A 21,866-nucleotide genomic window follows, 5' to 3' on the forward strand; every position below is an offset into this window, starting at 1 on the left:
TATATATGTGTGTGTGTGTGTGTGTGTGTGTGTGTGTGTGTGTGTGTGTGTATGTATGTGTATATGTATGTGTATATATATATATATGTGTGTATATATACATATACATGTATATGTATATATAAATGTATATGTATATATGTATATATTTGTATTTACATATATATACATATATGCATACAGAGGGTGCCAAAAACATGTATACACATTTTAAGAAAGGAAAAAACTATTAAAATTGTAATACACAATATATTTTTATTCTCATTTGTGTCTATGTATGTTTTCATCTCCCCTCTTATTTCTTCTTTGACTCCGTCTTTCTTTAGTAGCATGTTGTTTAATTTCCATTTATTTGTGGTTTTTCCCACTTTTTGCAGTTGATCTCTAATTTCAAAGCATTGTAGTTGGAGAATATGGTTGGTATGATTTCAGTCTTCTTAAATTTACTAGTTTTGTGTCCCAACGTGTGGTCTATCCTTCAGAATGTTTATGTGTGCTAGAAAAGAATGTATAGTCTGGTGTTCTAGGATGAAAGGCTCTGTAAATGTCAGTTATGTCCATTTGGTCTAATATACCATGTAAGGCTGATATTTTCTTATTGATTTTCTGTTTTGATGATCTATCCATAGCTGTGAATGGTGTATTTAGGTACCCTACTATAATTGTGTTTTTGTCAGTTTCTCCCATTAGTTCTGTTAATAGTTGCTTTATGTATTTTGGTGCTCCTTGATTGGGAGAATATACATTGATAAATGTTATATCTTCTTGTTGTATCGTCTCCTTTATCATTATGAAATGTCCTTCTTTGTCTCTTGTTACCTTTTTTATCATCAAGTCTGTTTTTTCAGACATAAGTAAGGCTGCACCTGATTTTCTCTGGATGCCACTTTCCAGCTTGGAGTATTTGAGTCTGTATTTGTCCTTATAACTGAGTCTGTATTTGTCCTTATAACTGAGATGAGTCTTTTGGAGGTAACATATGGTTGGGTTGTGTTTTTTGATCCTTTGAGTCTGTATTTGTCCTTATAACTGAGATGAGTCTTTTGGAGGTAACATATGAGTCTGTATTTGTCCTTATAACTGAGATGAGTCTTTTGGAGGTAACATATGGTTGGGTTGTGTTTTTTGATCCAATCTGCTCCTCAGTGCCCCTCATGCTGCCATTGTTGGGCGTTTCTGACATCCAAGATGTCAATTCTTATACCATTCTATAAAGCAATTCTAGATTTATATGGAGAGACAAAACACCCAGAACAGCCAATACACTATTGGAGGAGTTGAACAAAGTTGGAAGGCTGAGACTACTCGACTTGAAGAGTTACCATAAGGCCTTAGTAATCAAGACAGTGTGGTATTAGTGAAAGAATAGACAAGTCAGTCAATGGAACAGAATAGAGATCCCAGAAATAGACTCACATAAATTAGTTAACTGATTGTTGTTAAAGGAGCAAAAGCAATACAATGAGAGATCGTCTTTTTAATAAATCTTGTTGAAACAATTGGACCTCCACGTGCAGAAAAAAGAATCATAGACCTAAATGAAAAACATAAAACTCCTAGACAATAAGACAGGAGAAAACGTAGATGACCATAGGTATGGTGATAACTTTTTAGATACAACACCAAAGGGGATGATTCATGAAAGAAATGAGAAGCTAGACTTATTAAAATTTAAAACTTCTCTGCAAAAGACATTTGAAAAGAATGAGAATAGAAGCTACAAATTGGGAGACTATATTTGCAAAAGACATGTGATACAAGACTATTGTCTAAAATATACAGAGAACTCTTGAACTCAACAATAACAATACGAACAATTCAATTAATAAAAGGTTAAAAGACCTGAGTAGACACCTCACCAAAGAAGATATAAAGATGACAAATTAACATTGAAAAGATGTTCTAAATCACATGCAAATTAAAACAACAAATGAAATATCACTGCACATGTATTAGAATGGCCAACATCTAGAACACGAACACCTAATGCTAAGGAGGGTGTGAAGTAACAGGAACTCTCATTCCTTGCCTGTGATTATGCAAAATGGTACATCTACGTGGGAACACAGTTTGACCATTTCTTACAAAAGTAAACATACCTTACCTTATGATCCAGCAATTGCACTGCTTTGTATTTATTCAAATAAGTTAAAAACTTATGTCCATGCAAAACACCTATACATGAATGTTTATACTAGCTTTTTTCATAATTGCTGAAACTTTGAAGCAACCGAGATGTCCCTCAGTATGTGAATGCCAACATAAACTGTGGTATATCCAGACAATGGGATATTATCCAGTGCTAAAAATGATCTGTTAAGACACAAACGACATGGAAGAACCTTATATGCATTATACTAAGTAAAAGAAGCCAATCTGAATAGGTTACGTACTATATGATTCCAAGTATATGATTTACGGAAATGGCAAATCAATGGAGATAGGAAAGAGTTCAGTGGTTGCTGAGGATTCAGGCAAAGAGGGCATGAATAGGAGGGACACAGAGAATTTTTAGACCATGAAAATGCTTTCGGCATGATACCATAATGATGAACACATACCATTATACATTTGTGACAACCCATAGTCTGTAAAGGACTAAGAGTGAGGCCTAATGCAAACTGTATACTTTGGGTGATGACAATTTATTGGTGCAGGTTCAACAGTTTTAACAAATGTTCCACTCTTGTGTAGGATTTTGATAGTAGGGGAGACTGTGAGTATATGGGGGTATATGATATATGGGAAATATCTGTACCTTCTGTTCTACTGTTCTATGAACCTAAAACTGCCCCCAACTCAAAGTCTATTAAAAAACTCAATAAAGAAAGATCCAATAGGAATTAAAATTCTGTTGTGACCTTCACTGTTTATAAAAGTCTATATTCTGTGTTCAAATATGATATATAGCTTTTCTGGGACCATAGTTTTATACTGACAATCATTACCTTTGAAATTGTGAAGAAACTGTTCCATTGCTTTTCTAATTTTTATTGTGGCAATTAAGAAGTCTTGACCACTTTGGATTTCTGCTTCTTTATAAGAGACTTTTTGTTGTTGCTGTTAATTGGGCTTGTTGTATTTTCATCTATTAGCTTCTTTATTTTATAAGAATTTTTCATTTGGAAACTCATTTTCTTCATTACTGCAGTTTTTTTTGAATTGTTTGGTTGCTTCATTGTCCTGTCCTTTTCTGTTCTTTCCTTCTGTATTTTTTATTTTCTCTCACATTGGACACTGTGGTTGTTATTGATTATTCTTTTCTCTCCTGTTTGTTTTCCTGCCTTTTAAATATTATCCTGTCATATTTTATAAGGATAAGTACTTTATTATTCTGGGCTTACTAATTCTTTTTTATTAGCTGCATAGTTTCTAGTTTCTCCAAAATCCTTTGTTTGTTTTTCTTTTTTAATCTATCATGTTTGAGGTTTTCCTTGGCTTTCAGTTCAATCTTCGCTTTCTGCTCTTGTTATGTGCTGGAGATTGGTTGGACTTGGGGAGTGTTATAGTGGGGCTCGTTGACTGTGAGCTTCACTATAACATGACTGGGATAGATGATACTTTGGGGACCTCTGACTATGTATCCGTAGGACTTCTCCCTGGGGAGAACATTCTTCTACACTGTTTTCGGCTCCAAGTTTAGGGAGGCATAGAGTTCTCAGCATCTGTGTGTGTGTGTGTGTGTGTTTCATGTGACCAGTAATATCACTGTGACCCCCATTCTGGATAATAAATGTTGACATTTTATGCAATTACATGTTCATTTTCATTAACATCTACCATCTTGCTGGTTAACTGCTATTTGTTCTGTCCTTTTTCTCTTTTTCTGCCTGCCTTTGTATTAATTGCTTAGTTTCTATGATTCCATCTTATCACTATTGAATTCGTATTTTTCTCTTTAAGATGTCTGTTTCATCATTGCCTTGAGGTTAGGCATACCTGTACATCTCATTACAGTGAACTTCAAAACAATATTATACCATTTCATGAGCACGCAGTAGTAATTTGCTGAAGAGGAGACTGTAAGTAGGTCTAAACTCCTGTTATGAGCGTGGCTTTCAGAGGGTCTATGTTCTCCTAGTTGCCTCCACTGAGTATTTAGCAATTTGTTGAAAGTTTTGGCTGACTTCTTACCTGCTGTATGGCACCCAGTCTTTTCCTTTGGTGTTCTGCTGTAGTTGAGCCAGTGTCAGCGTCCTCTTTCTCCTGGGTGGAGGCATAACTCTTTTAGATTTAAGGCTTACTTGTTCTTCCTGTGACTTCAGTTTTGATGGGTTCAAGAAAAAGTTTATCTGCTTTTTCTTTTGTTCCGAAGTGAGCCTAATTTTTTTTCCAGCTTCACATACCTTAGACAAAAGTAGAAATCATCATCAATGTTCTGGAGAAACAGGAATTCAGAATTTCCTTTGCCATTAAGCATGAGTTTTTTTTAACTTACTGTGAAAGCAAGGTTTTCTTGCCAAACAATGACCCAAACTTTCCTAAATAGCTGTAATATTAGTCCATATAATGAATGACAAATTCAGACTGCTCTTTCTGCCAAGATTACTCAGCCTCTGTTTCTGGTATATATTTCATATATACATGACCCATAATTTTCCATGCTTCCCATTAACCCTGGGGACTGGAATCCTAAAGACTTTATGCAGTTATAGGCCGTTGCCATCTTGGCTGGTATATCTCATTGCTGGCAGGAATATGGCATCAAGTAGTATTCTTACCCACCGGCTGCTGTGGGAAGGAAGTAGCTGTTCCTACAGGCTCCTCTCAGAATGCCATTTGTGAGCACGTTCAAGACTCCTCCACAGATGTGTTCAATATCTTGTCTCTGGAAAGAGTTAGGAAAAGGTTGATTCCTAGCCATCTTTGGGATTTAACTATGTGTTAAAGAGAAAACTCTGTTTACTGTATATGCATCTCACATACAATTAGATGAGACTATGCAGATGTGGGAAGTTCAAAGTGGAGGTTTACTAATACTCATCTTAACTTATTTGAATGTAACTACTGCTCGTAATACTGCATTAAAAATGAAAATAAGAAATATGTCATGGTATGTAGTACATCAGAATAGAAGATTGAAATGGAGACTGTTCTGGTCAATTTGGGACTCTGTGTATAATTGATTGTTACAGTTTCTTGTCCATTAACTTCATGAACAAATATAGTTAAGACTTTGCAACTTCTTGTATGATGAAACAGCATTGGCAAAGGATGCTAAATGTCATAATTATGTTTGTTGCCTTCTAGCAGTCTTTGGTACATGGATAACTGTTTCTAAAATGCAAATCTACCAGATGTCTGAAACTGCTGTATCTTTGTGTGGTGCCTTTGCCTTAAGGGTATCACTCTCCACCAGTTTTATTCAGTCTTTAAAATGAGACCAGAAACCATTTCCTCTGCTAGGCCTTCCCTGATGCTGTCACATAGAATTAAATATTTTATCTCCTTATCTACCTCTAGGTACTCTTCTAGTGTTATATCTATCACGTTCTGTTGCAAAATATTTGTTATAGATCTGCCTCCCCTTCTAGACTTGAGTTCCTTGAGGACACAACATGTCTCATTTATGCTGGTTCTTAATACAAAGCTTCGACATGATACGCAATCAGTATTATTCAGCCGAATTATACTTTGTTGGTGTGGTTCTTCTTAAAATGCTTAAAATTTGTTTTTATATTTTACTAAATCTATGAGAAGCATTTACATTTTTCTCATAATGAAAGACTGATCTGTTTCCATGTTCAGAATAAAAACATAACGCCTTTCAAAAAGATATATTGATATTTAAAATATTAAGGTGAATAAGAGAACTGTGACCTGCAAATATAGATTGATATAAATATAAGAGAGGGGATTTGGAGTTTTATGAATACATATATTTGTTAAATCAAATTCTGATATGGTAATCCTCAGCCATACCTTCAGGCATTTTAGAAATGTATTTGAAAAGGTAGTTTATGAGTGAAGGAAATAAAGTGTTATATTTATCTGACACCTGAAACTGTTGAGGAAATTCAAGACTATGATTGCAACATTCTTATTTTCTATTGGCTTTTAGGGCATAGGGAAAATTATTTTGTAACTTGCTTATCGGTAGCTAATTAAAGAGCTTGCACATTCTCTAGGCCCTTCCTTTTCTCTATACAACTGATTATTGAATAAATGTTTTAGTTTTCTTTACAATTATATTTTAACTTATTTGTTTTGTTTTTTTTCCTACCCAGTGTAGTGACTATGACCTGGAATTTGGAACTGAGTGTTTGCATTTGGCTCTAAAATACTGTCACATTAAAGCCAAACTTGTGGAAGGATCACCCGATCTCTGGAAGGTAATGGAGTTGGTACTTTCCTCGGGGTCGCATCTGTGCTTTTGTCCTTCCTGAAGTCACATTCTGCAAGCACAAACATTTTCCAGGCCCTTTAGAAAATGGACTGGTATAACAGCACTTGGTTTTATACTGAAACAATATTTCTAAGGGAAGGTGTGTGTGTGTGTGTGTGTGTGTGTGTGTGTGTGTGTGTGTGTCGGTCCATATATTAAAGAGTTAAAAAGGGTCTCACTGGGTTTTCTAAGACACCAAAGTATGGTATCATTTCTATTGCTGGATTTCAAGGAAATTTCCTTTGACATAACTTATTCAAATAAATTCCATTTAGCCAATAATATTGTTCACAATTTTTTCCTTGTATGCTGCATATATCCATTTACTCTGTTGTCTTACACTCAAGTGAGTTGAGGATGCGACACTACTTTCCACAGTGGCAGCATTTCCTTTCACACCCTGGGGTGGGAGCTCCAACTTAACTGAGTGGAAAGAATATCTGCACAGTTCTGACCGTGGGGTGGGTAGCTGGACCCACTCACTGCCCTCATTCAGGACTAGGACTCTTCCCTGTGGCAAGGATGACAAACTTCTTTCTTTGTGGAGAGAATGAAGTGGTCATACTATAGCTTCCTTGAGCCAGGGGGTGTTTTACAGTGTGACTCTCTTTCGTTTCATTAAGTAGGAATGTGTTGAATTGGACAATAATATTCTGAAATAGAATTGTAAGGTCATTGCATAATTTTGAAGTAAGTATATTGCTGTTTTTGAAATATTGGATGAAATCTTTATAAAGCATCCACCTAAATCTGATTAGTAAAATTCTTCCTTACGCTAAGATTATATGAACCCAAAAGCATATTTCCTCACTGACTTAAAAACAAAACAGGAAGCCCATGAGCTGATTAGGTATTTTGCACAGTAACGTGACAGGCATTGATGCTTGCTGAAATCGTCTCATACATACTTAAATTGTTCTAAGATTGCAGAATATTGACATGCCTCGATTATTGCCTGGTAGAGAAAATTCATGCAGTATTATTGCTCTCTTCAGAATATCCAAAATGTCATCAATGCAGCAGGCAAACAATTTATTCATTTTGCTTATTCTTTTTTATCTATGGCTCAGATGGTAATATACATATTAATTGTGAGGATTTGGATAATTACCAATTAGGTGTTTTGTTAAAGTTCCAGACTCACATTTCTGTAGAACCCCCTTTGACTCTCTGCTAGACTTCATGTGCAGGCTACGTAAAACAAAGTGGAAACTCTGTGATGTTACATTGCGACTAACATGTTGAGGACACTTTCTGGCTGCATTACTGACGTCTTAGTGTCTGTGATTATTTACCTCTTGTAGGTATTCTGAGCCTTCTGCAAACTTATAAAGCATCCTGAGGTCTGCAGATAAAAGTAAAGTTGCACAGTACTCTTTGAATTTTCCATTTCAATATTTTTTTGGGGTGAAATCTCATATTTCACTGCTTTCTCCAGCAGCACAGAATTAGTCCTCACATCTTGGCACTCTGCTTCTCTTTTATGTACAATACATGTCAATGCACTGAGGCACTGGCCTTTCCAAATGCTTCTCTTTGTTCCCCTGTTCCATCATTTTCATATGTGCTGTTGTGGATTGAATTGGTCCCCACCAAAAGTCCTAATCCTTGGCACCTGTGAATGTGACTTTGTTTGAAAAGTCTTAGATGAGGTCATACTGGTGTAGAGCAGGCCCTAAATCCAGCCTATGGGAATAGGAGAAGAGATGCAGACACGGATACTGGAGAATGCCAGTGATGATGGAGGCAGAGAACAGAGTGATCCATCTACAAGCAAAGCGAGCAAAGTATGGCCGACAACCACAAGAACCTAGGGCGAGGCCAGTAAGGATTCTTCTCTAAACATTCCTGAGGGGGCAAGGCCCTGCGCACAGCTGGACTTCAAACTTCTAGCCTCCATTGCTATGAGAGAATAAATTTCTATTGTTTTAAGCCATCCAGTTTGCAGTTGTTTTGGCAGCCCTAGGAAACGAACACACATGCCAAAGGGTGACATACTCTTAGTCCCAGAGGGATCATCTTCCTAGTATTACTTTCCAAACTGGGAGGGTGAGAGGAATCCCCACTCTTATGAATGATGTTTGAATAATGATGTGCCTCAGTGGGATCTTGGATTCTAAAGGGGCACGTCATACAGTGGATTGGGCAAAAAATCTTTCACATGACAGTTACGAGGTCTTTCTTCAGGTACCATGTTGATTCTGTTGATTGAGATGAAATTATTTTGAGTGCAAATATTACCATTGTTTCAGGTTCCCTCGTTCCTTCTTCTGCCTCCTCTTTCATCATGATCCACCTTTATAATTTTGATGTTTTCCTAGGTATTTATTTAACTCTATTTAGCCTCTTTTGATGGCATTGCGTTGTCCTTAGTGTAGCCTTCTCATTTAATTAATTTGTGGCCTTACCGTTTTGTATGGATAAAGAGTATCAAAATTGTTTTCAAACCAAAGCTCTTCTGGAGCCTGGAGGCAACAGTTTTCTTTTTTCAAGTCACCATGCAGGGTAGAGGATACCCCCATTAATGACCAGCACCTCTCCTCAAACAGTGACCAAACACAGAAGTATGCAGGACTGACTCCCGGGAATAGGGATTGGCTCTTGTACTCTCCCTGAGTGGTGGTGGCAGGCAGTAGTGGATGCATACTAACTTTGGTGAAATTTCATCTAGTTTACAGAAGAACTTCCATTGCTTTAATTTGTAGTTTTTGTCCCAATATAATTAAATACTCGGTCACTTACTACACTATACAGACCTAATTGAACAGACTTCTTGTTTCTAACTATTAAAACCATCATCAAGGCATGAAAGATTTATAAAAGATTTATAACCTGTTATTTAAAAATTCAACTGGGTCCCATTGTCTGAAAATGCTTCTTTAGAAGGAGTTTCTGAAGTGTTTGAATCACATTATTGGAATGGTTGCCTTTTGAAGATTCCTACTTTTTGAGGCTGACTTTTTAGATCCTAATGTCCCTAGCATCTTCATTAAGAACAAAAGAAACAAAATAGTCTCACTTTTGGCTTTTCAATCTCAAAAACACAATATGGTGCCATTGTTTCTTTTTAGAAGTTTTCATATCATTAGCCAGTCTAGAGGAAAGAATATTTTCTACGTAGGTGTAATTTAGGAAATGGAAATAAATATAATAAATAACCCCCAATCTAAATTTGTATCTAATAAACATTTTCTATCTTTAGAATTTAAGATTTTTTCTGGCTTTTAATTATTGGAATTACGTATTCATTTTCTCAGAAGGTGAAAGATGAGAGAAGAGTTCAGTGTAGCCAACCCGACTGGGCTCTGAAAAGTCTGTAATTTATGATATTGAGTGTCAACACAGATGGGGCAACAAAAAGTAGGCGTGACAGTGTTTTCTGAAACTCACCTTGAGGTAGCTGAGAGAGCCCTGCTCTAGGAATTGGAGGACCATTATCTCTGTGGCTCTCAGTTTCAGGTTTCTCTTTCATTGAAAAGGAACCCCCCCCCCCCCCCCCCCCGCTCCATCCCTCTCCCTCTCCCTCTCTCTCTCCCTCCTCCTATCCCTCGCCCTCTCCCTCTCCCAATCCCTGTCTCTATATATCTATCTGTTAGCTAAACACTTTACTCAGATGAAATATTGCACAGAAGCGCAGTCAAAGAAAACACACAGAAATTGAGCTTAACTACTTGAGTGGTATATGTGGGACTTGGAGTCTCAGCTACACAGAGCACCTCCCCTGGTCTCCAGGTGGCCCCTGAGGCTCAAATGGCACAGTGTGAAAACATGGAAATCAGAGGATTGAGGCTCACTTCCATCACTGCTGAGCTGATTTTTTTGTAAAGTAACTCTTCCGTAATGTGTTGTGCACGGTCAAAGAAAAACTACAGATCATGCTGACAGAAGAAAATCAACTTCAGAACTGATTATTAAACTTTTTTTGAAATTAGAAATAAGAAAAGCCTTCCCATATTATTGTAAGAGTTTGACAGAAAAAGTAATTCAATTCAGAGCTACATTTTCCATTATTATTCCCTTTGATTTATGTAAAGTGTTTTATTTAGAAAAAAAAATAAGGCTGTTTTAAACACAGTATTTTACAGGTTTGTGAGAAATATTTTGTAGTTTATTTTCATTAAATCAGTGTTTGAGAATTGTAGTTGAGATATTCAGTAAGGCTTATGTAGAAGATATTATTAAAAATCAAAAGCTTTAATCAGTATATAGTAGATATCCACAGCGTACAAGAAAAAATAGGAAATTTGTGAGTCTTTCTTGTTTATACAGCTAATAATTTAATACTAGTGGAGAAAGGACCTTTAGGTGATAAAATATGTATTTTATTCATAAGAGTGACTCTGATGCAAAAATGTTAAGTCTTGCAAGTATGCTAGAAAAAAAATAATTTTAGGATTTGAGACCAAGTTTTCCTTAACTTTAAAAACCCATCATTTAAGATTTGTTTGGAAAAAAAGTGTATTTGCACAATTATATTTCAATTTGGAATGCAGTTTTACCCCTCAAAGAAAGCAGGAAGGGATGAAAAATAAATTATACTAATTAAGCGTCTTCTCGGTTTACCTTATACAGCAGACAATTCTTTTAGGTTGGTGCAAAAGTCATTGCGGTTTAAAAGGTTAAAAATAATTACAAAACCGCAGTTACTTTTGCACCAACCTAATAGGAAAAAAAGCATTTTCTCACTTCAATTGTAAACATTAAGTCCTGTTTGTGGATATCTAGTTAACTTTTGATTGTCAAGCACATAAAAGAAAAACATTTTATTCAATTCTTAGAAGAACTATTTCTCCACTAAAATGTAGCCTTCACATGTTAAGAGTGTTGCTTATTCTTTTCATTGCTCTATTCCCAGCACTTAGAACAGGACCTAGAACACAGTAGTTACTTGATAAATGTTTGTTGAATGAATGAATGAGATCAATACATTTCTTTAATTTAGTAAAATGGATAGTATGAACCTTTAAATGTCTGTCTTTTAATTTTTAGAGTTATTAGAATTCCCAGATATTAGAATTACACTGTGGATTAGTAACTATGGTTCTAGTTTTGGTTGGCAAGTGCTGGTTTTAGAGGTAATGTAGCAGTGTCACATTTGACTTAAATAAATTGGTTGAATGCTTGAGTGACTATCCATCTGTCTTACAAGTTAACTGCTACTTTAACTCTCGATTGTAAGGTATAGTTTTGGGCCAGGACTTACCTACATGGATAAAGGCATAGCAGAAGAATCTCTTTTGGGGAGAAGTATCCTGAGCCACTTGAGCTGAACACAGTTTCTGTATAAGTCTAGTTATGAGATAATTTCGATGGAAAAAGTCTGAACTGTAGACATGGAATGGTGCTAATTTGATGAGTACCTCTCAAAGTGGGTCATTGGAACATTTGCATCATAGTCATCTGGGCACTTGAAGGATAAGCACCTAAGGCCTTACAGTATTTATTAATACAGTTCATTACTTACTACGTTTTTCAGTTCTGTGAGCTAGGAGAACTAATTCTGCAGTGCAATTCAATGCTACTGACATGTTCTATACCTGAGCTCGCTGGCTGTGGTCTGGAAAGTCTCTGCCTTAGTACCATGTCAGGTTACATTACAAAAAGTAGGTTATAATTGCAAGGAGGCTGTGTGTTCTTAAGGAAAGATCATGATTGTCCTTATGTACATGGTGGTACCCTACAGGCTCTTTTTATGAGAGCCATGTATTAATAAAAACCTCACAGGGTGAACCTTATTGGGCTATGTACAGATATACTCAATTCAGAAGGAAGTCCCTTCTTAATGTGAATTGATCTTTGAAATTTCCTCATTTTAGCTGAAAAATGCAATTTGGTGATTTTTGTTACACTTACCTTTTCTTCCTTTCGACATAAAACCTTACCATTAAGTAAGAATAATGCTAATACTTTTAAACACTACCACATTTTCTTTGACATAGTGCTTCAGTTACATTAATAAGATTTTGGTAAACACTGCCGTATAATACGTCAATTTATTTAAAGATGTTGAAAACAAATCTTCCACCATTTGTAGACACAGAATACATTATTTTGAACTTGTTGATGTTGTTATAATATAGAAATTGTCAGTATTATGTGTTTATAGTTTCTCCAGAATCAAGAATTTCCTTGGGGGCTTAATTTTATTGCTTTCACATTCCTTCCTGCTCTGTTAAGTCTAATGAGGTTTATCTGTCCTTTAGGTGACCTACAAACGAGATCTGTATGCAGCTGAATCGATTATTAAGGGTATGTTTGGCCTTGTGACTCTCAGTTCTTGTGTTTCAAAAATGTAAGCCAGTTCAGAATTTCTCATGACTTGTTAAGTCCCAGAATTCTCAGAAGTATAAATGCCTGTAGGCTATGGAAGTCTGTGATTTTCTTTTTTGAAAAATAATTATGTTTTATTTTATTTCCTGCTTGTGAAATATACTTATTATGATTTATGTTATGTTGGTGTTACTTTTTATAAAGGAAATGCTTTATTTGAGAAAAGTGTGGGATATCGGCATTATTAGAAGTAAAAACATTTCAATAAATGTATAAAGATATTATATTTTACATTTCCTATTAAGAGGCCTGACCCTCCCTCTTCCCCCTTCACTGTCATATTTTTACATTAGATAGCACCTTCCATATGAGAATTTTTTTCCCCAAGAATAGAGAAATTGGACTGGATTATTTTTTAATTCCTTTCTGGTTATGACAATGACTGTAATTTTGTCTTGTAATTTTTGGATATCACATAGGTAATAACTCTTACCTCACTTTTTTCATCACTATGACTCTAAGATCTCAGCTACACAGAGACAGTTTATTTAATAATCAGCAATTATTTATTACTGTGCTTAACACTGTGCTAGGAATGTAATGATGGTGCACACGGGACATTCATTCTGTGTTTTTTGCAGTCTCCATTGCTTAAATCAGGGTTTCTTCATCTTGGCACTACTGGCATTTTAGGCTGGGTAATTCTTGGTTGAGGGGATTGCTTCCTGCATTGTAGGTTGTTGAGCAGCATGCCTAGTCTCTACTCATTAGAAGCCAGAGCCCTCTTCCACCGCCCCCCAGGTGACCAAATATGTCTCCTGACAAATACTGGGGGTGCCAAAAAAATACATACAAGTGGACGCTTGGTCAACGTTGCTCAAGCAGTAGTTCGCTGTAGTAAGTGTCTGGACGCTGATGGTAACCACTTTGAGCACCTCTTATAATTGCAGAAGTCAAATGTGACTTACATTCATCTTTTGTTTTCGGTATATATTGAGTATTACAGTTTGCTGAGTATATATTGAGTATAAACTATTTTCCTTTCTTAGAATGCGTGTACATATTTTTGGCACCCTCTGTATATGGTCCTAGCAAAAATCAGAGGGGTCCACCCCCAATCCTGAAGCAAGTGTTGTGATTTACAATGTTAGTAACTGACTCCTTCAAAAATCGATTAAGGACAGAATTATGTGTTCAGGTTTTGATTGAGAATGAACTTGTGAATTCAAACTTCGAAGTTGAAAAGAAATACTGAATCTGAATTCTGACTGCGTCAGTTTTAGGGAAACCTATTTAACAATCAATTGGTTTCATATTTAGAAAACTGAAATCTTTTCTCTGGTCATGACATTCTGTATTTATATTTCACCCTGAATTTTTTTTTTTTTTGGCTTTTAAGAATATTGTGTTTCCAACCATTAATGTACTGTAATTTGTGTATCTGTGTGTCTGTGTATGTAAACAGATCACATAGAGTTATAAATCAAAATGTTGACATATATTTACATACGCGCTGGGCGATGTTTAAACATTACTCTGTAGAAGTTGGCTAAACCATGATGTGGTTGGGTTACATTCTCAACACAAGGAAATATAAAACTCAGTTTGCTTTCTTTACAAAGTCATATCTCTATTACCTAGGTAAAATGGAAATTATTGATTTTGTGAATAGTTGGTAAGTGGTTCAACTGAGGATTCTATACACTTGTGCCTATATGTTATTAGGGCAGGCTTCTTACATGTAAAAACCTACATTTTAAATGTAATCGCAGGGGCTATAGTTTTGGAATTGTTTGCAGAGTGGCATGGTTTTTTCTTATCTAGGTAGCATGGTCTACTGTGCTCCCTTTACTTTTAAAGCATTTAAAAGGGATTCTACTTGTGTTCTCAGGGAAAGTAATCTGTCTGACTGGATGTGACAGCTGATTTAGTCGACAATCTCCAAGAGCTTCTGTATGCTCTGGGATTTGCATTTCTAATAACTCTCCAAGAGATTCTGATACTGCCTGCCCACTTTGAGGACCTCTGCTCTGGGGCCTTCCTACTCTCAATGTGGGCCTCTAGACCAGCCGCATGGTGATTACCTGAGAACTTGAATGCAGAACGTCTGGCCCCACCACATTAAATTAGAACCTGCATTTTAACTAAAACTTGGTTGATCAGTTTGTACATTAAATTCCAGAAGCATTCGTCGAGCTGCTCTTCACAGTCTTTTATAATTCATTTCTTTCCAAATCATATCTTTTAAAATTTATTTTTTATTTTTTAATTAAAGTTTATTGGGGTGACAATTGTTAGTAAAGTTACATAGGTTTCAGGTGTACAATTCTGTATTACATCATCTATATATCACATTGTGTGTTCACCACCCAGAGTCAGTTCTCCTTCCATCACCATATATTTGATCTGTTTTACCCTCATCTACCACTCCCTTTCCCCCTTCCCCTCTAGTAACTACTAAACTATCGTCTGTGTCTATGAGTTTTTGTTTTTTTCATTTTTATATCCCACATATCAGTGAAATGTTATAGTTCTCTACTTTTTCTGTCTGACTTATTTCACTTACCATAAGAATCTTAAGATCCCTCTATGTTGTCACAAATGGCACTATTTCATCTTTTCTTATAGCAGAGTAGTATTCCATTGTGTACATATGCCACAAATCATATCTTTATTGCACTAAGAACTTGAAGTCTTCCTGTGTTCTCTCAGCTCCAATTCTCGTTTGCTCAGCTGAGATTGTCACCTGCTTCTCAGGTATGACTTATGTTCATACTACCTCTAAGGCCTAATAGTAGAAATACTTCTGGGCATAGGAAAAAGAAAACCCTTGGATTTTTAAAAATAAAATCCCCAAATATAATATGGCATAAAGCTGACGAACTATCTAAGCTGCATATTCACCTGTTCGCCTTTTCCTAGTAAATGTTCAAAGTATTTTTCTAGGCACTTCCATTACACAACATTTATTGGTACTTAGTTTGTGCCAGGCATTGTTTAAAAGCTTTTTGTGTGTTATTTCTTGCCTCTCCAAGAACTCAGTGGTTTAAGTAGTATTATGGTTTCCATATTATGGAGTCGTCAAGGGTTCTCAGCAAATACGAATTTAAGAAGGATAGAAAAACATTCTTCAATACAGGTTTCTACCTTAGGCAGTTGACCTCTTTGTATAGCTATCCTCCCTTTTATTCCTTAAGCAGAGATTGTTTAGATTCCTTTGTATGAAATCCTTGACGTACATGTGTTTTGGAATTTGGAATACTTGGTATTTTCCAAAGCTACTACATTATGTCATATATTATGTCACATCACCAGTGGGACTTGGGACCTCACTGCATAATGAAGCTTGGAATGCATGAATGTTTACATTCAATGCAAGAATAATGACTGTAGAGTCTCTAGCCAGTTCAAATTCTGGACTGATTTTTCCACCAAATTTATATATGAAAACAATTCAAAGAGTTTATTTTAAGACCTTTTTGGATTTTAGCATTGCCCATAACTTGGTGAGAACCTCTTTTAGATAGTGATTCATTGAAGGAAGAAAAATATCTATTCTTTTTTTCTTTTGTATCCTCTAACATTGAGGTGAATTGAATTGAGTGATATGTTAAAGGGTGGGGCTACATTTCTTTCCTTAGACTCTAAGGGCCTTAAATTATGGGAATAGGTGCCTTTCCTGCCTACTTCACCACTCTACCTGCTTCCACCAGGTGCATATTCGGATCTAGTAAACCTATTCTTATAATATATATATATATATATATATATATATATATATATATATATATATATAATTATTTTCTTTTTAAAAATTGAGATGATTTAGTATTTGATTATGCATTTTGTCATTTTATCAGGGTGTAAAACCAGGATTTCGAGCACATGGCACTCATGTCAGGTGCTTTGTATATGTTACCTCATTTATTCTTTACACTCATGCTGATATGTAGGTATTATTGTTCCCATGTGCAGGTGGGAAAACTGAGACTTAGAGGTATTAGGTACTTTCCCTAGGTCACACAGTAAGAGCAAGATCCACAATTGAAAGCCACGTCTGCCTTTTCCTTACGTCTGACTCAGCTCTGGGACTTGGCCACTTCGCACCGCTAGGCATGTGGTTGCTCACGCTGACCACTAAAATTGATTCTGCGTTCACTGTCTCTCTTTGGTGGGTACAGCAAATGGCTTATAAAATTCAGCCTGCCCACCCCTAATTCTGTTCGATTACACCTGTATCTTCAGTTGGTTTGATGAAGAATAATCACACAATTGAGACTGATGTTTTCTGCCAGATCTGTGCTAAGCACACAGTAGTCTTCCAGAGTGTGGGAAAAACATAGCATCGAAATGGCAGATTTCTAGATATGGCCAGAAAAAGTGTAAAAATTAAAAATCAAAATCAGAATAATACTTATAAAATGATTGGTTGGGTACTGGTTAGTTTTTTTTTCTTTTTTCTTTCTTTCTTTTTTGTTTTTTATTTTGTTATTCTGGTCATTTAATGTTTCTCCAGCCATAACAGTTTTTCATTTTATGGGATGCAACTGTTTTTCATGGTGTGAAATGAGTGCTTAGTATTCTGTAAGCCATCCTTTTCTGAGCTGCTTTTTTACTTGAATACCAATTATTGCTGGTCAAAAAATTGTATTTTGATGTAACCATTTACTTAGTTTACTTAGTTTTTGCAGACTCTTTAAAGCATTTCTTTGCTAAGGGTGATGTTTTGCAAGAACATTTTGTGTAGTCCCAAATTTACTTGTCACTGGAACAACACGTATATTTTGGTCCCTCTTGATTCATGTGCAAGTTCATGGCTTTAGTTTAGTATGGGAATTTTGATGTAACTGACTTCAGGCAAGCTTTGACTAAATCCCCAAAGGATGGGTTATAGCAAGTCTCAAAATCTGACTTTTATCTTATTAATATTGTTAGATAAGTTTTACTTTTAAGCTTAATTTATTTTAGCATCAGTGTATTTGCCTGGATTTGTATTTACAGTAAACTATTCAGTAATTGGAAACATGTATGAGGTCTGACAATTAAATTCATGAACTCATCCTAGAAAAAGTGCTACATACCTCATTGCTGAATGTCAATCACCATGGTCACCTTAGAAGTACTCCCCTTGGGAAGCTATGCACTGATACCGGTGCCTAGTCAACCCTTCAAAGCAGTTTTGGAACTGTTTTTCTGAAATGGCCATCAGAGCTATCATGGAATTACCCTTGATGTCCTGAATGTAATCAAAATGTCTTCCTTTTCATATTTCCTTTTTCTTCAAGTAAAGAAAGAAGTCATTGGGGGGCCAGATCAGGTGAGTAGGGAGGGTGTTCCAATACAATTTTTTGTTTACTGGCTAAAAACTCCCTCATAGACAGTGCCATGTGAGCTGGTGCATTGCATGATGCAAGAGCCATGAATTGTTGCTGAAAAGTTAGGTCGGCTAACTTTTTCACACAGCCTTTTCAGCACTTCCAAATAGTAAACTTGGTTAACTGTTGGTCCAGGTGGTAGAAATTCATAATGAAGAATCCCTCTGATATCAAAAAAGGTTAGCATCAGCGTTGCAACAAATTCGTGAACTTAATTGTCAGACCTCTCATATCTGTCTCGTACTCTCATATCTGTCTTTTACATAGCTGTCTGCATTGAAAAATGTACAGTTCATCATGAATTTACTGTTATGTAACAAAGCATTATCACTATTCCTTTTTTTTGAGGCAGAAAGTTAGATTTGGTCATTTTTCTTTAATGCTTATTCCTTGTAGGCTTCTACTACGAGTGAAATTTAAAACAAACTTTTCTATGGAGTAGTGTGATTAATTGGCACAAGACACTAGGCTGATTGATAAGTTTGTAAACAGCCCCTTAACAAAGAGGGATTGTACTTTTGTCACACAAGCAAGTTGAGCCCACCCAGGCCTGCTCTGCATGCTCAAACCTACCCAAACGATTAAAGTGATAACAGATGCCAGCAGTAACATACTTTATCTAGACTTACATATGCTATACAAACAGTCCCAACCCACATTTGATTTAATATGCTGACCATATCCCTGGCAAAAGGATCAATATTCTGTAGTCTTCTAAGAAGAAAAGCCCCTATGGACCTTCGAAATAAAAGATTGTAATTATTTTCTGCCATTTATCCTTCTTCAAATCCTTTAATCTATTTAATTTTGTGGCTGAAGGGTGTTTTTAAACTCACTCTATTTTATTCTTTCCTGGTTTTGATATTATAAACCTAAGTAAACTTGTGCTATAAAGAAGCTTCATGGTGACTCTTTTCATAGGGTGGTTTATAAAAAAATGGAAAAATAAAATAGTTAAAATTGAAAATCATTTTATTTTTTACTGACTTTATTTAATATTAGTTGAAATAGTAAATATTAATGTTCATGTAAAAGTTCATCTTTCGCCAGTCATTATTTAATTTTTTCCATTTGTTTAGAGCTTACTTTTTTTTTTTAAAGGAAATTAATTGACTTTGATTTTTCAGAAATACAACATCCCCTATTGGTTCAGAAATTTAGACTGTATTCTGAAAATACATTTTTATTTTCAACATCAGTGATACAGTGATTTGTTTCAATGTTAAGTATTTATGAACAGTTAAGCTATAAGTCCCTATATGCCTGCTTTTTTATGTTTCATACACTTTTTTAAAAAAAAAATTATACCAGTAGGCAAACAATTGAATCCCTTTGTGCTTATACATTGAAAGTAGCTGAATATACTTTTAAATTGGCTCTGTCTGAAAGGAATAAAATAAAATCACATGTGAATAAAATTGATTCAGTATTACTAAGAATTAGAAAGTTTCATGTTACAGTGTAGGTTTTATACATATAAAGAAACTAATGCCTTAATTTTTTAGTGATCCTTTAATATTTTCACTTAAAACCATGGCATTTTAAGTGAAAAATATTTTTAAATCTTTTCAATCAAATTGAAAAGACGAGAAACTTTAAATCAGGTTTTCTACATCTGTAACTGGACAGTATTCTGCACATGTGGTATGTCCTCATCAGGTTTTTCTTGTAAAATACCCACTGATGGCGCCATTTATGTTAACCATGCTTTTTGGACAATGCAAAGTGACAGCTAAGATTTGCATAGAAAGTGTAATTTTTGATGTCTGGTTTTTGACTAGGATACTTAATTTTCCAAATTTTCACATTAATACCATAACTTCTTTGTACATAATATAGCTTTTGTTCTTCACTCTCTTGAAAATAGTACTGTGACTGTATCTTACGTGAATCTGTAAGAACATTTGCGTCAGGCTTTAATAAGAACAGGAAGACTGTACTATGATTTAATAGCAGTTTGGTTTCATTGAAATCTTATTGCAAAAAAATGTAAATTGGAAAGTTAAATAATATTTGGATCAAGATTAGAGAAAGTAGAGTTCACTTTTGTGTTTAATTTTGTAATTTTCTTGATTTGTCATTAGTTAGATGCTAATTCAAACATAGTCAAGTAAATCGGTCATGTTCAAAAACTTATAAGGTCACTACTAGCTAAATAAGATTTGATAATAGACAAAAAGCCAGCCAGTTATACTTTACTCTGATGTAGGTAGGGAAAAAAACAACAACATAAACTCCAAACATGACGTTATACTCAAAGCAATAATACATTTTGTAAACCTACTGATGGATCACTAGCATTTCTTTCAAATTTATTTCCCTCTCAACTAACTCAGAAACAATATATACTTTGAAATGAAAAAAAAAAAAGTACTGAATCATTTATTTGGAAAACAGTAATGTGCTTACACGTAAAAACATGTGCAGGAAACAAGATGTGACATGTCTGCTCCTTACTTTTAGTTGTAAGGTAGGAAACTGAATCGTGTATCCAATGACTCATTTAAAAATGTGGTTAAGATCTGATATAAAACATCTTTTAAAAAGAATCTGCCTGTGTACCACTGTCCGCCAGTTGAAACATGTATAGTCAACAATAGAGCTAACTTCTCAAAAGTCCACTTTGACATTTTAATGTGGGTATGTCTGGTTTTCTTGTGAGGTTCTATTTACCACCCCTGTTGTCCACTTGTCCTGTTGACATGGGTTGTTGGCTGCTTTTGCTTTATTGACTGCCTACCATCTCCCTTCCTGTTTTAATAGCTTTCTGTATTAAGGTGTTCAGCGAAACCTTAGCCATCTTTCTACAGATGATAATGAGTCAGGGACGTCAAAGCTCAACAGTTTTGATTCTCTTTAATACTACTTCAAAGTCTTTCATGTGAGACAGAAAATAGACTCTTGAGGTTGACTTTTGATTCAAGGAACTCCACAGGAGAATAGAAGCTAACTGCCCTCACTTTGAATGGATTAAGGCTGGAAACATCTTTTGAAATTGATTACTGTTGGATTTGATACAGTTGTTGCTTATTTACCTAAAACACTAAAATTCTGGCTTTGGCTCTGTTCCATAGTATTTGAAAGTTTCTTATAAAATAGAACCACCATCCTGAGCACTCATGAGTCCCTCCTAATGATTCATTGATGGAGGCATATGTCTAGATATTCTTTGTTCCTTATTAATGTGTCAGTGGGTCTGTCAGATGGTGAAGAGGAAGGTGCACATATTGGAAATTGTACATATTACCATTTTGTGAAGTTAAATGAAAAGACCCCCAATTGTATCTATTTTCTAACCCTTGAAGGAAGACGGTATACTTTATGCCAAAAGATCCAATGTTCAAGGACAATTAGAGGAACTTTTAAAGGATGACTATATTATAAATTAGATTTTGTTCTCATTCAGAAACTTTCAGATTTATACATTATACCTCCTATTGCCTATAAAGGACTTAAGGTAGAATAACTCAGGAATTAAACACTTATAAAAACACATTGTACATGAATACTCATATATCCTGCTAAACCTTATATCCAAATCAAAGGTGTCTAAGTTTTAGATTGCAAAGCACATTAAACTGGGGGATTGAAACCTCTGAAGAAATTCCATTGTACTTATAACTTGACTGAAACTTGAGAGAATTTCAAGAGTTTGACAGATGAAGCTGTGACACATTCAAACTCTGACATTTTAGATATCACGTTAGGAGTCCTTTGATGCACACTCCAGGGTAGATGGTTGGAATTCTGATAATGTTCCTGTTTCTCTGTTGCTACAATTCCTTGAAGAGCAAAGAAATAAGGAGAGGCAGAGGAGCATCATCTGTTAAAAGAAG

At 35.4% G+C, this 21,866-nt stretch overlaps 1 protein-coding gene and 1 long non-coding RNA gene across 3 annotated transcripts in view; one reads left to right on the plus strand and one right to left on the minus strand.

Moving 5' to 3' along the window:
• CRPPA (CDP-L-ribitol pyrophosphorylase A) overlaps positions 1-21,866 on the plus strand; it is a 217,447-nt gene that overhangs the window by 55,732 nt on the left and 139,849 nt on the right. For both annotated transcript variants that reach the window (XM_074340804.2, XM_019727133.3), the window contains exons 4-5: positions 6,228-6,332; positions 12,589-12,634. In XM_074340804.2, coding sequence (XP_074196905.2) covers positions 6,228-6,332; positions 12,589-12,634 — 151 coding nt within the window. The remainder of the gene's footprint in view (positions 1-6,227; positions 6,333-12,588; positions 12,635-21,866) is intronic.
• Positions 4,155-21,866, minus strand: part of LOC148758339 (uncharacterized) — a 60,785-nt gene continuing 43,073 nt past the window's right edge. The window contains exons 2-3 of the long non-coding RNA XR_016021063.1: positions 4,726-4,828; positions 4,155-4,346 (exon numbers count right to left, since the gene is read on the minus strand). This is a non-coding gene — a long non-coding RNA (uncharacterized LOC148758339). The remainder of the gene's footprint in view (positions 4,347-4,725; positions 4,829-21,866) is intronic.

The sequence above is a fragment of the Rhinolophus sinicus genome, chromosome 4 (genome assembly GCF_057876585.1).
Source record: "Rhinolophus sinicus isolate RSI-liver-muscle chromosome 4, RSI-T2T, whole genome shotgun sequence".
NCBI lineage: Eukaryota > Metazoa > Chordata > Mammalia > Chiroptera > Rhinolophidae > Rhinolophus > Rhinolophus sinicus.